The 15520-nt window shown below is 34.3% G+C and overlaps 1 protein-coding gene across 2 annotated transcripts in view; it reads left to right on the top strand.

Moving 5' to 3' along the window:
- The window catches only part of LOC128241749 (uncharacterized), a 60363-nt gene that overhangs the window by 23978 nt on the left and 20865 nt on the right, over positions 1–15520 (top strand). The window contains exons 6-9 of one of the 2 annotated variants that reach the window (XM_052958816.1): positions 429–485; positions 718–780; positions 5606–5657; positions 6009–6113. In XM_052958816.1, coding sequence (XP_052814776.1) covers positions 429–485; positions 718–780; positions 5606–5657; positions 6009–6073 — 237 coding nt within the window. In that variant the 3' untranslated portion in view covers positions 6074–6113. Of the gene's footprint in view, positions 1–428; positions 486–717; positions 781–5605; positions 5658–6008; positions 6114–15520 lie in introns of those variants that run through there. The other variant, XM_052958817.1, reaches the window with a different exon arrangement.

Below are 15520 nucleotides of genomic sequence, written 5' to 3'. Positions count from 1 at the left end.
TGGCCATTTAATCGAATATCTAAACAATTTGTTGATAAAGTCGAAACCAAAGTGATGCCTTATAATTATAAACCAGTTCCAACAGCGAAATCATCTTAAAAAAACTTCTGTTTGCATATACGGTATGTATGTGGTGTTATACACATGGTGTGTCTCTGGCTTAGAGTATATTGATCCATAGCCTGTGTTGATATGAGTCAAGCAATATTCGGCGGTACATATGAATACTTACGAAGCGGGGAATGAAGCCCTTTTAGAAAAATGCTTGGACTCTTATTATAAGTAATGTCTTCAGACGGTCAGATTTGTTCTCGTCTTATTTGTGTCGTGGAACTGGCCCCCTATATTATGGTTGAACTGTATGCAATAAAAATAGTAACTGTTATACATACTGATATGTAATCTTACAAATTCATTCACTATTCCAGACACAGAAGGAACTGCGTGATGAGCTGAAACGAGTTAAACAAGATCTTTCAGAAAAGGTAAAACCTCTTAAAATCATTTGTTTTGAATATCTTCGCAATGATTTAAAGGAAAAGCGAGAATAGTGAACCTATAGCATTTGTAAACCCTGACTATGAAACAAATGTTTAAAAGTACATTGTATATAGTTCTTATATATAAAATTCGATTAACGCGTTGTATTGTGTCTTTTTGGTCTGATAATCGAAATAAAACTATTTAGGTACTATCCTACCGTTCTGCTGCTTTCAGACAAGGAAGGGATTCGAACACGATTTACTAAAAACAAAACCGGACATAGATAAATCTGAAAAGGTCAGTTATCTATTATCATATATAAGTTTTTTACATGTATTTGCATAAACATGACATAATAGAAACCTATGTAAAACGGGCATATTTTTAAATCCTTGCTATTCATATATCAAGTCAAAAACGAACAGAACAGGCTAATAAGCGTGACTTATGAGAATCAGGGGTGTTAGAACATTCCGACACTTTTTCAAACAAGGAACGAGCTATGTGATGAGCTGATAAAAGTAAAACATGACCTTGACGAATAAACAGGGTGAGACATTTACAAAGATGTTTTATGAATCAAAGCGTTCATGGAGACAGGGGTAGTACTTGTTGTAAAACTCTTGCATTTGTCTTGACAAGAGCAAATGTTTGTATATGTATAATTTTTTATTTCAAAATCGAAAAATACGCAAATGATGTTTCTTATTTCATTAAGATTAGTTACTTGCCATTAGCTACAAAACGTTAAAAAGACCGTTATAATTCGAAAATATTTCTACTAAGATTTATTCTCATTGTTTCGTGTTTGCATACAGTATAAACGTCATTCCGAATATGAAATAATTTGAACTGTTGCTAAATATTATGTTTATCGACATTGGTATTTATCTAGAAGTTGTTTGTTGTCTTCATTTTTTGAATAAGCTGTACATTATATATTTTCAATTCCGCGCATTTGAAATGCATTGTTGAACATGTAGATCAAATGCTTATCCGTAAAGCACATATCCAATATGTATGTTTACCAAAACATATTGCGATTCCATTTTGAAAGATATATAAGGCACAACGCAATGTCTGCATGTTTCTGTACGATAGTATGTTCGTAAGTATATATAATTAAAACTCACCTGCTTTTTATTATTATTTATTTTTTTAAACTCAGAAGAGGAGTTGCGGTTTTCATAGAGATAGTTGTTTTTAAACTAAATCATTGCACAAACGCAACTACATTTTTCTTACACATGTGAATATCAAGATAAAGGCCAAGATTAATTATAGAATCATATCTTGTTTGGGATACCGTTCATCGCTGCAAGAATGGAAAACACGAATATACAACACAAATACGTTCGGCGATTTAGTGTTTTCAGTTTAAACTCTTAAATCGTCAACAATCTCAAATTATGGGTTGATCAAAATACAATATACATTAAACAAATAATTGCATGAATATTGGTCTTCACAGTTTTAATGGACTAGACAATAGATGTTCCTAAAATCGGCAAATACAATATTTTCTCAATAATAACCATAGAATTGTCAATTTGAGCTAATATGCGGTCGAGTATACATATTTTACATGCTTTTGATAAAAAAGAGACAATGATGTCACTCTCAAGCTGTCTCAGCTGAGTTTACCCTTTCAACAAATTGCGCGGAATGGTTGACAGTTGCGCAGTTTGTCTTCCGAACACCTTGCAGTTCACATGATCGTTTCAATCAAAATAACCTGTCAATTAGCGTTTTAGCAATGTTGTTCTCTTTAACGAAAGCCATAAAGGTTGTTTTTGTTAAACATGTTAAAGCCCCGAGTTGAGTGTCGATAAATATATGAAGCGTAACAACTCGTGTCTAGTTCATTTAAGGATTTGAACTCTCTTTAGACCCGAATCGCTCTCCCACGGTGGCTGTTTTATATTCATGCTGATTATCAAATTTAACATAATCCCACATGTGTTAGTAATGGAATTGGACTAAAACATATCATTACAAAACTACCAATGCAATAAGTGCAAATGTCACGACAAAGTACGTGACAGCACTAAATAAATGCAGCTGAATGAACTGTTAAGCATTCCAACAAATGGCAACCCTATTAAAAATACGAAAGACAACGAATGTGAACAATACTTACCTTTGTGTATGAATAAAGACCTCAATGACAATAATAAGTAAAGCATGACTGACTGAGCAACGGTCTTTTCTCCATACCATGCGGATCATATTGCTGCTTGTAACCGATCTGATCTTTGATTATTCAGACGTAGCTATTGAGTTAGTGCGACAAGCAGAACCATGAGTGCACTTTTAAACTCAGTATCGTCCTTGTGTTAGAGTATTAAGTTGTTTTGTGTGGTGATATAATCATTGCTGTAGATCAAATGAATATTGCAAACAAATTAATCCAGATGAATAGATGAGCGAGACAGTGAGCGCATTGACTGTTGTGAAACTTGTTTGAGGGGGAACCACCCAACGCGGTTGAACATACGCGGCGTAATTGACACACTTGTTCTGGTGTATTGTTTGGATATTTGGTGCTCCAAACCCGACAGGGAACTTAGGTGTACTTGGAAGCGCATTATAATTTTTGTGCAATTGTGTGGAGGTTGGGGCTCGAACCCCCATTATAATTGAGAATAAAGGCGTGCTGGTAAGCGGGACGTATAGACAATGGTTTAGTAAATGTTTAAGGAGAGGACAGGCGTAAAATTTGGCTGTTTGATTTCATCTGGAAGTAACAGTGTTGTGTCCGTTGTTGTTTTTGTTTTCTTTAGATGCTGGTATTAGTCCACACCAATATATTAATCAATAAGATGTCCAATAAATATGAACCTACATATATGAGGTTCATATTATTGGGCAATATATATTATATTATATTAGTTTATATTTATATAAATATATAGAACATCATTGTACTGTAAAGTAATTCAATGGACATTGGAAGTAGCCATACTACTGTGATATTTAGTACAGCAACTTTTTTTACGAACAACATTAAATAGACAAGTATTCATGAATTGAACAAAACCCCTGTAGAAACATTTACCAACAACAGATGTTTTTGTTAGCTTAATTGTATATTTCAGTATTTAAATAATGTAATAAAGAACGACTTACCCAGAAATAACAGAAATTTGTCCGTTAAGTGTATTTATGGATTCGGGCATTTCTTATATACCCCAATTTTTATTATTTATTATTCTTATTTGTTGTTACTTTATTAGTAAGATTTAATTAAAATATTAATATAATTTATCTATAACGTTTTAACATTATGAATGACAGTTTTTTTTCTTTGGTTTATTACGGAAGGTGCTCCACTAGTCCTTATGAAATAAAATTGCACAGTGTATATTTTCAATTTTAAATCAATGGAAGGACTTTCTATTATACTTACTATCTCAACCATTATCTTCTGTTACTTTTGCACTATAATTAAAGATAACTCTTAGATTTCAGCCAAGTGCGGGGACAAAGGTGTGATATAAAACGTAGTGATTTTTAAGTAATTGATTGAAGTTGGGGTTCGAATCCACCAGCGGGACAATTTGCATGATAAAAAGCGCACTGGTTTGTGAATTATAGGAAAGATTGGTGTCGAAACTCCGAGCGAGAACATAAACGTGAAATAAGTAGTTAAAATAGTCGAAGGTTGGTTCGGTGTTTTAACTCCCGGGAGGTTAAATTGGTGGAATTGTTATCGCACTGGTGTAAGTGATTGTGTAAAGGTAAGTTGTTTGAACACCCGGGAGGTTAAATAGGTGGGATTGTTATCGCACTGGTGTATGTAATTGTATAAAGGTAAGGTGTTTGAACTCCCGGGAGGTTAAATAGGTGGGATTGTTATCGCACTGGTGTAAGTAATTGTATAAAGGTAAGGTGTTTGAACTCCCGGGAGGTTAAATAGGTGGGATTGTTATCGCACTGGTGTATGTAAGTGTATAAAGGTAAGGTGTTTGAACTCCCGGGAGGTTAAATAGGTGGGATTGTTATCGCACTGGTGTATGTAATTGTATAAAGGTAAGGTGTTTGAACTCCCGGGAGGTTAAATAGGTGGGATTGTTATCGCAATGGTGAAAGTAATTGTATAAAGGTAAGGTGTTTGAACTCCCGGGAGGTTAAATAGGTGGGATTGTTATCGCAATGGTGAAAGTAATTGTATAAAGGTAAGGTGTTTGAACTCCCGGGAGGTTAAATAGGTGGGATTGTTATCGCAATGGTGAAAGTAATTGTATAACGGTAAGGTGTTTGAACTCCCGGGAGGTTAAATAGGTGGGATTGTTATCGCAATGGTGAAAGTAATTGTATAAAGGTAAGGTGTTTGAACTCCCGGGAGGTTAAATAGGTGGGATTGTTATCGCAATGGTGAAAGTAATTGTATAACGGTAAGGTGTTTGAACTCCCGGGAAGTTAAATAGGTGGGATTGTTATCGCAATGGTGTAAGTAATTGTATAACGGTAAGGTGTTTGAACTCCCGGGGGTTAAATTGGTGGGATTGTTATCGCACTGGTGTATGTAATTGTATAACGGTAAGGTGTTTGAACTCCCGGGAGGTTAAATAGGTGGGATTGTTATCGCACTGGTGTATGTAATTGTATAAAGGTAAGGTGTTTGAACTCCCGGGAGGTTAAATAGGTGGGATTGTTATCGCACTGGTGTATGTAATTGTATAAAGGTAAGGTGTTTGAACTCCCGGGAGGTAAAAAAGGCGTTTATGTTAGCGCACCAGCGTATGTAATTGTATAACGGAAATGTGTTTGAACCAACGAGTTGTTCAAAAAGCGTTCATGTTAGCTCACCGGTGTAAGTACTTCTAGAAGGGTTAGTTGTTTGAACCCCCGAGAGAGGTTAAATAGGCTTGATATCAAGCCCACTGGTCTTTTTTGTAGTAATGTTGAGGGTGAACATGTTTGATTAGTCGCGTTGGTTTTGTGCAAGTGGTAGGCGCACTGGTGTCTGTTATTTTAGGAAGGTTTTCGTATCGAATCCAAAGCAGAAACATAGGCGTGATATTTAGTATACCTTTTTTAATGTATATATATTGATTAAAATGCGTTGCTTATACCATTAATTAAACGTTTAGGTCATCCATTTTTTGTCTGCTTTAAGGAACGAGCGGTTGTTACTGCACAGCTTTCATCCCTGAAGGACAATATCAAGTGTAAGTTATCTTTTATTAACTGCGTATTGAATGGGTAACAAAACAAAAATGATTGGACAGTTCATTTCAAAATGTAAAAAGTGATTATTTCAAAGAAAATATTTAAAACGTTTTTACGTACTATTCATTGCATGCATTGGTGTAAAGTTTTGCGAGTAGTTAGATAATGGGTTGTTCTGTGGGTCAATAATATGATCAATGTTTAAACCAATACAATTGGCGATGCATCTTAACGCCCGAGACGAGTTGTTGAAAGTTTTCTGTTGCTACTTAAAAAACATTTCCTTTCCTTGCAGAATTTGATCAAATACGTTGTTGAGCTAACATGTGTTATGTCATTTTGTTTCTTAGGGACTCAACCAACTGGAACAGTTGATGTCAAGATCCGTCGGAGGTTTTTGGTATCATCGATTTGATTTTTACATTCCCAGATGGCATTCAAACGGTAATCATTTTGTGTATTATTTTTTTTATTTATAACCACGTGTTTGAAGCTAACAAGAAGTACATGCAATCACAACATAATACTGTTAACATATACTATCCTATACGTGTGAGCATTTATCTACGTTATATTGTTATACTGCCATTATCAGAATTAATCTCTACGCAAGAAAATGAAATGATATATATTTAATTGTTATCCCAAACTAAGGAAAGCGTTAATTTGATCGAAAAACAAGATCGGCCAAATGCTAGCACCAAGGCAGATGCTGGATAGTGGGAACAATTCAACTAACACGACTAGCGTTAAATCATAAAAGGCACATTCTAACCTTAGTTATACATGTCAAAGATACAATATTGTGCAAATCAGGGTCATGTCCTAACTTTTATAATTCAATTTACAATTTGTAAACGTAATTTTTAATGTAATATTATTGGTTTGAACACTTCAATATGTAAAAACAATACAGCCATACACATAAATATGTGCTTAGATAATGGTTTTGATTTAAAAGTTTTGTCACGAGACGTAACAATTCATTCAACTAGTTGAGGAAATTTGACGAGCTTACTAACATATTTAAATATTTATGTGGAAAACTATATTTTTATCTAGCTCTAGCTATATGCTTTGCTGAATGATTGTACAAGGAATAATTAAAGAATAGACAGTTTATTTTTGGATGCAGGTTCAATAAGTCACATAAGCCGTGAGAAAAACAACAACAAATAAACACAAATAAACATTTAAAGTGACATCGTAATTCGAGCATGTGAGGATTACCTTTTAAGGTATGTGCTTTAATAATTTGATATGCTATACAATAACTTGTACAGATAAAAAGGGCATGATAAAAGAAAACTTGAACGTCTTGTAATACAGTGCCAACATGATGCAAAATAGAAATCCTATTCAAGTGAACGTTTTTACGGATTAAAAATCACACATTTCAAAGACAGCAGTATCGAACATTCAATACATACACACCAATGGATGGATTCTGCAATACATAAATGTATATGTTAAGCAACATAATATAACAACAAAATGAGTTATATTGTCTTTGTTAAGTAGATCTTCATTTAAAAGCTTTATGTAAGTATGTACTTCACTTTATGAGATAAGTAATATGAGTACTTTCGAAGACTTGTTTTAATTTATGCATACAAGGATTGGACCAGTAATGTTTAGAAATGCATATTTTACATTAGATTCATCCGATCATTTTACTGCCCTTATATGTATAATGCATACTAAGTGAGATTCAGTCAATATCTTAATTCAACACTCGAAATTTGCTTTCATTTAGAGAGTGACGTCAAATCTTTGTGTATGTTTATGACGTCATTTCCTGTTTAGGTATATCAAGTACCAAACGTTTCAAACTTTTGTCACAAACAAACCATATATATTCTTTAAGATGACAAATGATTCATTCTATTTAATAAATGTTGATCATATAAGAACATGAGATATAAGCGTATGACTTTCTGAAATACTGACAATTATGCAAAAGCAGTCCTATTGTATATTTATAAAACGTGCGGAGGGCTAGTCATTATTTTACCTTCAGAAAAATAAGCAATGCTAAATTATAAAAGATTTAAAAAAACAAACAGAAATGGTGGTAATAAGAAATGGGAAACAACAAGGTATAACATGTGATACATATATATATATATATCTACTACAGATATTAAGGTGACCATATATATATTAATCTAGGCATTATGGGGACCGCTGGATTAAGGCGACAAAAATTGGTCTCCTTAATATTTTCAGTCCAGATTTGATGTATCAAATGTCAATAAAAATGTCCATTGATAGTAAGTTGATAAGCTTGAATGTTTATTTACGAGATCATTTCATTGTTTTAAATCTTATTATCTTTTATTATCAAAAAAAATATTCTTAAACTTTTGTGCGTGTATATTTGTGTATCCATAAAAATAGCTATTAAGGCGACCAGGGAAAAAATCATAATTTGGGTCAAATATAGCTATATACTAAGCATTTTTTATTTGTTTTACTTTATTTAAAGCCTATTGTATATTATCCCGAAGTTTCATTCCATAAAAAACAGAAATAAGGAAATTCGATATTTCGTGTACCATCAGCATCCAAATTTTCAAGTATACAGAAATTTAACTTTCCGGAATATAACGGAAATTTTCGGGTATCTCCGTGGTACCATCTCCGTGCAATTATGCAGTATGGCGTTCATCTCTTACGGAAAGAGAATGGTAACTTGGCAAGTGTTTAAAATACATATTTAACGTTTTTTTTCGTTTATTTTTATGACTTTTGTACAGTAGTATAAATCGTCCACCCTTTGGATGAAAAGCAAATGATTTATCCGGATTTTGTTCATCCGAAACTAAATCACTAGTATCAACATCCGGTGTAATTTTTGCTTGCATTTTGGAGAAACTCGATTGATTTCTAGCAAACTTGGTTTACCACTACATCGTCGCTTATTATGTTTTGGTATGTTCCAATCTAAAAAGGGATTTTCTCCCTTAACATCTAAGATTTTAATAAATAAAAGACGAAATGATACAAATGCCTTACATTTTGTTTGTCAATGTCATGTCATTTGTCATTCTCATCACCTTTGAATAGCAGAACAGAACGAACTCTATCACCAATTCGTATTGTGGCTTTTTGCATGTGTCTTAAATTTTCATATTTGATAATAAATGCAACAATAAAATATTTCCCTTATTCTGCCACAGTTATGCACCAGTCAATTGTAACCATGGCCCCCAGGCAGGTCTTGTTTATACCAGGGATAGCAGGGGAAATGGGCCATGTTTTTACGTTCCAGGTGGACCGGCAGTGCTGAGTGAATGCAGTGTTATTGTTTTTGCGCTGAAAACAGGGAATGGGCCTAACCTAGGATGCCCCCAGGGGCATTTGACGGGGATCTGGTCATTTCGTAACCTTACCATTTCGTAACTGCTGAATCTTGGTTATTTTGTAACCATTTTGTTAGTCAATTCGTAACCATCAATAAATCAATTGCTCATATGGTAACCACCATTTAACAAGGTGATAAATAGTACACTTAGCACCTCGTTAAGTATATTGTTCGAACCTGGATGTATATGGCACAGCAACCAAGACACCAATTGGGAGACATTACTCAAATTCTCACTAGTAACAAGCCAATAATTTATGTTACTCAATAGTTATTAGATATATATCATGGTAAATTAGAAATGATTTGTTATACTACCAAAATATGTTAATTAATTTCTTACATTTTGCTTACTTATAAACAATAATTTAAGACTGATCGCGATGTATTTTTGAGTAAAATTACGTTTACATAAATGATCATTCTTGACCTATTTCATTGACTATATTTGTTTGAATTGTTTAAAACGAAAAAAAATTTGTTCTGTTCTTTTCTCAATTGATCCATATTATGCATACTTTATATCCGAAACCGACAAAAAACAGCCTAAAATTATTAGTTATGGTACAGTGGAAACTCACTAAACCGGATCTCCACCAAACCGGAATCCTCGGGATACTGGAATTTTACTTCTTTCAGAGTCCCGGTTTTCCCCCTCTATTTTCAATGTAAAAAAATCCCTACAAAACCTGAACCCCGGAATTCCGGATACCGGACAAAAAATCGAGAAAATTTGTTAGTTGTCAACGTAATTTTACCTTACAAAACCAGACGTTTTGTTCAAACATGTCAAAATAATTCTGTATATTAGGAATTCGCGAATCACGTGTCATTTTGTTTTGACAGCTGGTACGTCGTTAAATATTACACCTGTGATGTTGTGTTAACACGATAATCGATAATGATGATTGCGCTGTGGATTGACTGTCGCGCGATAATCAAACGATAATCAAACTTGTGAAAAGAAAATTGATTAAAACATTTATTTGTTTGTTGCAGAAAATAAAGAACTAGAAACGGTTTTTTAGTGATCATTTTGAAGTGTTGTTTTATCTAAAGACTTCTATGATTAAATCAAATTAGAGCGGTGCTTTAATTAAACTATCAAACATACTAAACAAGCATTAAATTACGAGAGTTGTTTTATTTCAAGATTTGGAAAAAAGATGGTTATAAAAACGCAGAAATGTTTAATTATGCTTATCACTTTTGCAAGCGCTTTAATCATGTCTCAACCTCCGTCTAAACGTCGGAGAATTGAACTGTCCCTAGAGGACAAAAGCCTTTAAAGGTTAACTCAGTTAATATATTGAGTAAACTTACTCCATACATCGAATCCCCACTAAACCGGAAATTTTGCCCAGTCCGGACCTTGTCCGGTTTAGTGAGTTTCCAATGTATTAATTTCCAATAACAAGATACAAAATTAAACATATGGGCACATTTTTAATACAATAAGCATATAAAAAGCGCATACTCTCATTCGGCAAACTTACTACATTTGACAATACTTCTATGCAATTTAAAAAAAATGAAATTCTAAAGTTATATGGTCTATATATTTAAAAAATATTGGCTTAAGGTCACAATTCCTCTTAATGGTAGAACATCTATGAATTAAAAAATTATTACATTTAATATTCAGCCTACTTATAATATTTCCTTCGCAACATAAAAAATAGCTAGTGTGAATGTTTCTATTTGTCATAGTTTCAGAGTTTATTGGCAAATCGCACTACACTATTAGGAATAAAGAAGGAATACAACTACTAGATTTGACTTTGTTTATGTTGTTATTTTTATGTTTTATACTTACCATAAACTTATTTTGTAAATTCAAATGGTATTAAACTAATTCCTCATAATTATAGGAGTCAACGGTTAAGATATGACCATTCGATTTCTTAACGGTTACGAATTGACTAACACAATGGTTACGAAATGACCAACAATGAGCGGTTACGAAATGACCATAATTCATTGGACAGGGCTTTTACCTGCTGTTTGTCTGTGCAGAGCGGGAATTTTACCTGGGATTGGCTGGACGGAAAGTCAAAGTCCCCGCTATTAGCAGGACCTTGGGGGCCCATGCTGCAATTGACTGTTGCATTATTTTTATTTGGATTTTTTCTTAACTTTACGACACGCCCCCCTACAGTATTTTATAGTCAAGTTTAGTAACATTTATTTACAGAAATTGGATAACTTAACAAGTAAAGTAAACTGTACTGAGCTTTTGAACAAACCTACATACTTATAAATCAAATTGATATTTTAGGGTCTACACTGAATAAACCCAAAATGTTAGTTTTGATTTGCTAAATTCGAAAAGTATTTAGTATATCCACACAAAATTTACAGGATCATCAGATAACAAATTTTCTAAAAATTCTCTGTTTGCCAAATAGGGAAGACAGGTTAAAGTGGGGTTAAAAGGTTGCTATCTGTGACCAAAAAAATACTGTTCAAAATTGTGAGTATTCATTTATCTTTCATTCAGTAAAGAGCATGCAATGGCATAGTGGTTGGATTAGATAATCTGACAGCGGTGCTGGACGTCAGGAGTTCAAATATTGTTGTGAGTTCAATGTACCAAAAGAATACCTTTGGAATACACAATTGTCTATAAAAATGGCAGAGCAAATTGCCCATATTGTAGTAATGTCTTAGATTCAGCTTGGATGACTTGGACACAGTAAGCGGTTCACACCAAGGGAAATTCTCAGATTAAACAGCGCTTATGAACTTGAACATTACGTTTTTCATTGAGACAAAGAAAAAACATAATTGCTGATCTTCTGAAAACAAATCTTGGATTTATACTAATCACCACCAAAATTTAATTTTAATCACACAATGTAAACAACTGCGCTACAGATCTATCTTATCTGTATGTTTAGAGTTTTTAAAATTTAGCAGTTAAATATAGATTAGCATACTGGTAGGTCTGGTTGGTCTGTTGCTTTAGATGCTAAGTAAACATAATGTCAGTGATTTCATCACTATTTCTATTAAAATATCAGTTTTCTTCTTCAGAGCTTCTCACATTTGCACCATTTTTTACCATTTGAATCATAAAAAGATAACAAACAAACACAGATGGAACATTTGAAAATACAATTCAGTTGGTTTCTATTTTCATGCTCATTTTTGCTTAAAATTATTCTGCTTGAATGTGATTTATGTTGCTTAAATTTGAACTTAACTCTTTGTGAATATTTAAGGAATGTAAGGGGTCAGATTTCAGATTGCTCATTATTTCTGGAACACTAAATACTTTATTTGATTGTGTACACTGCACTTTCTTGTTAAGCATTCATCCAAATCATTTGGGTAAATATTTGCAGAAAAACTGCTTTTAGATTTATACTGGTCATCAAAACCGGCACTGACAAAACATAAGATGTGTTTAATTAATGTGCGGGAAAGAGGTTTAAAGGTGTCCGCCCACAACGAAATGCTTGCGGGTCACAGTACCCCTTCAAGTAGTTCTTGAAAAAAAAATGATTCTCTCAGGTAGCGTTTGATTATGTGTACATTGTATCCTTGTATATATTCTCAAGTGTACACATGATTTATATAAGGTTTGTACAATTTTAGTTTTATTTAAATTTTAAAATTTTGACATTTTTTTTAAGATTTGCCTGCCCCTGTCTAAACACTTAAATTCTTGGTCTTTGGACTATTGTCTGCAACTTTAAAACACACTTTTTGGAACAGGACACATTTTTCTGATATTTTATCCAGTTTGACTGCAATATAAGTTGTATTTATCAATCAAGTAAAAAATGACATTTATTTTTCCATAATTACCTGGTAGTTATTTGTTAATTTGTTTTAATTCATGGATAGGTTTATTGCAAGTGTCATGGAAAGCTGGAACTTTTCAGTACACAACATGCAAACAGAGAATGAACTGTGTGTGCCGGCTTTGTGAACAAAAACGCAAGGCGGCTATGGTAAGTTGCGTCAAGATATATCCTTGGGACCCCCCCCCCCGGACACGCAATACAATTCGTGTTTCGCTGATCTGTTGGCTGGGATCAGATCATCCATTTGAGGATTTAGATATGTTACCCCAGCCAACAGGTTGCATGTTTAATTTAACTCACTAAGCTTTGTTTTAGTGCGAACATCAACATGTTTATCTAATTGCAGTTGCTGCTTGGGACATTAAAGTTAAGTCAGCAACCGTCTACCAGACTGCAAGATTCATCTCTTCCAAAGGATGTCGTACCTTTCCAGGTGGGTGTGCATTGATTGATTGATTGTGAGTTTGTGTAAATGAATAACTGTGAAACCATAACCAAATGTTGGGCTGTAAAGGTGTGTATGTGCATGCTTCACATATTCTCCATCCTTTTGGCATACTGGACCGTCATCAGACACTCTGCCATGAATGTTAGAGAGTTTAAAGCTATTTCTTATTTTCCTGTGTAACTATATTGATGTTAGATTAAATTTACGCCGCCGTGTTCCTGAGTAACAATTTGAAATTGGGCCAAAATCATCAAGCTAGAGCTTTGCATAATCTTTTTCAAACTTCTGCGAGATTTCTGCCCTTGACAATATTTGCTCGCAGCCCCCCTTAAAGTTGCACTTCGTTCAGTATTTGAAAGCTTACGGATACACTTTTTTGTTAATTTGAGATCTTAATGTGGCTACTTCTAAGTAAATAGATGCTCAAAGTAACTAGATGCTCTGGGTGTTCACTGGGTGACAAAGGCTACACAGTATTGGTTGTTTCTTTTTTCTGAAAAGATGTTTCTAGTGAATTGCCCAGTTGCAGTGGTTTTGACGCCACAGAACCAGCATAGCTCCATGACAGATATATATGTTTTCGTCATTGATGTCAGTACTGCTGTATTGGAGGCCTCACAATTTCTGTGTGGAAATGTCATCTGATACACTCATAACGGCGTATTTCTAGCATAGCTTTCATAAGTGCATGGCCATTCTCTGTCATTTTCAGATACACTGTGTTTTGTGTGGATAAGAAATGCAGAGTGGTACCACCAATCACCTAAGCCACCATTCCCCTAACAGACAATAGGCTCAAGGGGACAGTTCCTGCAATTTACAGAAATGCTCTCAATTGTAGCCCTACGAACTTAAGGTAAGCGATAAATCTGGACTTCAAGATATCTCTGTACTCACTGTAAGTTTATACTTCATTTGAACAAAACATAGGGCCGAATTCAGAACAATCACTCTCACTCACACTCAATGAGTTAATCCTCTGTAATCACATAACGGTCGAGATATTTTCGAGTGAAAGGTATATCCGTATTCACAGGTGTGAGTGAGACTCAAGTGTTTTGCGTGAGTGGGACATTTGTGAGTGCTCGGCTAGGCCACATGAACCGCCCTCGAGGATTGGTTGTGAATAGGAATTGAATGAATGTATGTGAAAAAAGTACATGGCAAGTAGAAAAGATGAAATATATCAAATATTTGGAACAAATAAGGGACATGCTCGTTCCCAGACAATATTTAAGAGACCGGGATAATCCATTGAAGTACATGTTCATTCAATAACGTGGCCATCTATAAACAAAACAAATTCAAAAGAATGCGCCTATCATATATTTGTTTTGTTTCACAATGATCTTGAACCCCCAGCAATGTTGATGTTTGCAATTCATCAATGGCTGCAAAGACAGGCAGCTAAAGGTACGTGAAGTTAGCATCCTAGCGGCATGAAGTTAGCGGCCTAGCGGCGTGGGGTTGACGGACTAGCGGCCTAAATTTGTTATCTATTTCAAGGTTCAATGGTTTAAATGGAAAATAAGATAAATCAATGTTTTTAGTCGTACATTAGCGGCCTTAAATTGTTTTCTACTTCAGCGCATTTTTATATGAGTTTTCTTCTAAAACAATGCTAAAATAATTGTTTTCCTATGCAAAATACATCACGCTTGAGCGGTCTTGCGGCGTGAACTTGGCGGCCTGGTGGCCTAGCGGCCTAAAAATCCCCAAAACTCATTCAACAGCCCATGAAAAGGGGGAAATGCTGATATTCGCTAAAGGATGTTGATTTATGAAAAGGACATTTAATATATCATTGTTTTAGAAAAGAACGCATATAAAATGCTTTGGAATAGGAAACAATTTTAGGCCGCTAGTCACATGAGGCGGCTAGGCCGCCAGGCCGCTAACTTGACGCCGCTAGGCCATTTCATAGCGTGGTAAGGGAATTGATATGTATTTTCCAGCCTACTTTCAGCTGGATTATTATTACTATTATTACTATTATTATTATTATTATTATTATTATTATTATCATCATCAGCAGCAGCAGCACCACCAACACCAGCAGCAGCACCACCAACACCAACACCACCATATCATCATCAACATCATCATTATTATTATTATTATTATCGTCATCTTCATCCATTTTCCCCTACATTTCTTGAGTTGTTTTTCACTCCGAGGTGTTATTTCCCCATAAGAAGTAGATTCATTCGCTGATTCTATCCATCTGCTATTTTT

Source organism: Mya arenaria, chromosome 7 (genome assembly GCF_026914265.1).
Source record: "Mya arenaria isolate MELC-2E11 chromosome 7, ASM2691426v1".
Lineage (NCBI taxonomy): Eukaryota > Metazoa > Mollusca > Bivalvia > Myida > Myidae > Mya > Mya arenaria.
Note: the sequence above shows the minus strand (reverse complement) of the source record. Positions and strands in the feature narration are given on the sequence as shown.